General features: G+C 66.4%; 1 protein-coding gene across 6 annotated transcripts in view; it reads right to left on the reverse strand.

Annotated features, from left to right (window-relative positions):
* Positions 1-296: 296 nt before the first annotated feature.
* Positions 297-2,400, reverse strand: part of BCL9L (BCL9 like) — a 26,130-nt gene continuing 24,026 nt past the window's right edge. For all 6 annotated transcript variants that reach the window (XM_029914607.1, XM_029914603.1, XM_029914605.1 and 3 more), the window contains one exon: positions 297-1,964. In XM_029914607.1, the coding sequence (XP_029770467.1) occupies positions 871-1,964 (1,094 nt within the window). In that variant the 3' untranslated portion in view covers positions 297-870. The remainder of the gene's footprint in view (positions 1,965-2,400) is intronic.

Below are 2,400 nucleotides of genomic sequence, written 5' to 3' on the forward strand. Positions count from 1 at the left end.
CTCTGGGGGGCCTCAGCTGGATGGGGCTCTCCTGGAGGAAGTCTGGGTGGTCTGACTTCAGTTTAGGTGCCGGGTGCCTGCCATCTCACCACTGGGGGGAAGGGACCGGAATGGGATCCTTACAGACCCAGAGACACTGCGAACACTGGGGGCCTGCGTCAGACTGCGTGGTCTGGAGTCCAGGAGAATGGAGGGGGCAAGAATTTGAAGACGGGGGCCGGCGGGGAAGGGTTTCCTTTATCCTTTTTTCTTTTTTTGTGACTTCTATCAAAACACAGAAATACAGCACACACACAAACCGGCACAAAAGCGCAGCGCTCTATTTACAGCTGCGGCTGGCACCTGCCCACCGGGCCAGCCGCCTGCAGGGGGCGGGGGAGGGGGTCAGCCACATCAGCAGGGAGAGGGAAGGAAGCAGGAAAAGACAGAGGGAAAAACCGGTGGGAGCAGAGAAACCGAGAGGAGACAGAAGCTCCAGCGGAGGAGACAGCGGCAGGAGGGAAGGGACAGAGCAGGGGAGACCTCTCCTCTGTCCCCTCTCCCCAGAGGGTCGACACAGGACACAGAAAGCACAGCTGAAGAGGGCGGGTGCAGAGAAAGGGAAGGGGGAGGCTCCGTAGGACGGGAGGGACACGGCGAGGGGCAGTCCTGGTGGCCGAAATGGAACCCCAATCCAAACCCCCCCTCCGCTCTGCCACTTCCCCTTAAGCTGCCAGCACACCTGGTCTCCACAGACGCCACGCCCCGCACAAGCCCCCCCACCCCTCCACCCCACCCCTCGACCCAGGCCGTCCCAGCACTGGAGGGGAAGAACTTTCTGAAGGTTATCATATTGGCAGCGGCGCCCCAGCTCCGCCCGCACCGGGGCCGCTAGAAGGGCAGGTTGGCCATGCTGCCCGGCGCCGGGAGGTAGCCCATCTGGCTGTCCAGAGACACGCTGCGCTGCCGCAGGGGGTGGGGCACCAGGAGGTTCTGCTGGGGCGGGGGGCCCATGAGGGAGCCCTGCGGGGACAGCATGTGCGGGGGCTGGCTGTAGACCTCGCCCCCCACGCCCCGCTGCTTCATCAGCATGAAATTCTGCTGGGCCATGAGGCCTTGTGGAGGCGACATGACCCCCTGGTGCAGGCCGTGGGGCACCCCGCCCTGCTGTGGGGGCACACCTGTCCTGCCCAGCAGGGACATCTGTCCGGGGTGGCACATGGACATGTTGAGCCCCCGCTGGACGCCCTGCTGGCCCGGGAGGTTGGGGGGCCGTGAGGGGGTCTGCTCCGCCATCATGTTCTGCAGGTTCATGAGATGCAGATTGGGGGGCTGGGCCTTGGGGGGCTGGTTCTCGCTCTTGGGGAAGTACTGGAGGGTGCTGCTTGGCTTCTCAGAGGGGATGATCCTCGACAAGTCGAACTCGGGGATCCCCGTCGGGGTGGGCCGGATCACCTCGCTCAGCTCGGGGTCGTTCAGCACGGATGCCACCCCAGGGAGCACGCCCGGCGGGTAGGCATCGCCCATGCGCCCAGCCATGCCTTTGCCCATCAGGTGCTGCTGAGGTGGCATGGGGCCGGGCGGCTGGCTAGGCAGGTCCTCTGGGGGCAGGGGCATGCCTGAAGGGTAGTGCTGCTGCAGGCCAGGCCCCCCACCCCCACCCCCACTGGGGGCCATGGCACCGTGGGGCTGTTGCAGCCGAGGGGGGAACGGCATCATCTGGGAAGAGCTGGGCACAGGGCCGCAGGGGGCGTTCAGGGAGTCTGGCCCCCCTGGAGGCAGCATCGTCAAGTTCTGAGGGGGCCCCCCTGTGCCCTGCGCATTGGGGTGCAGCGGAATGTTGGACCCCAGAGGGGTGGGGGAGGGCAACAGAGCAGGTGGGGGCTCATGGGACAGGGGCTGCTGGCCTGGCAGGTTCATGCCCATGGGGCTCTGGGCAGCAGCCGAGTTCAGGTGCATCTGGTTGGGCTGGTTATTGCTAATCCCTGTGGAGAGAGAGAAAAGGGGGTCAGGAGCTGTGTGCAGCCAGCCGTGGGAGGGTGCAGAAGTCAGTCCTTCCCCACACCCCAGCCAGGCTCATGCCAGGGCTCCACCATGGGCCTGTTCATGGGCCTGGACTTGAGGCACTGAAATTAGAAGCCAGGAGACCCAGGTTCTGGTCCAGTTTGCCACGGGCACATCCCTGGATGCTGGAAAGACCCCCGGAGCACCCTGGGCTTGGCTTCGCTGCGTGACGACACGCGGGAACGTGACCGTGACGCCACAGCCCCATTCCCAGGGCCCGCCGGCAGCACACGAAAGCCAGCACGCCCACGGGGTGACTGCTGGCCGCGGCGTCTCTCCCCGCGCCCGCGCCCGGCCCCCCCCACCTCGCACCTGGCCCAGAGCCCGGCGGCGGCGGCGGCGGGGGCAGCAGGGGCC

The sequence above is a fragment of the Suricata suricatta genome, chromosome 11, assembly GCF_006229205.1.
Source record: "Suricata suricatta isolate VVHF042 chromosome 11, meerkat_22Aug2017_6uvM2_HiC, whole genome shotgun sequence".
NCBI lineage: Eukaryota > Metazoa > Chordata > Mammalia > Carnivora > Herpestidae > Suricata > Suricata suricatta.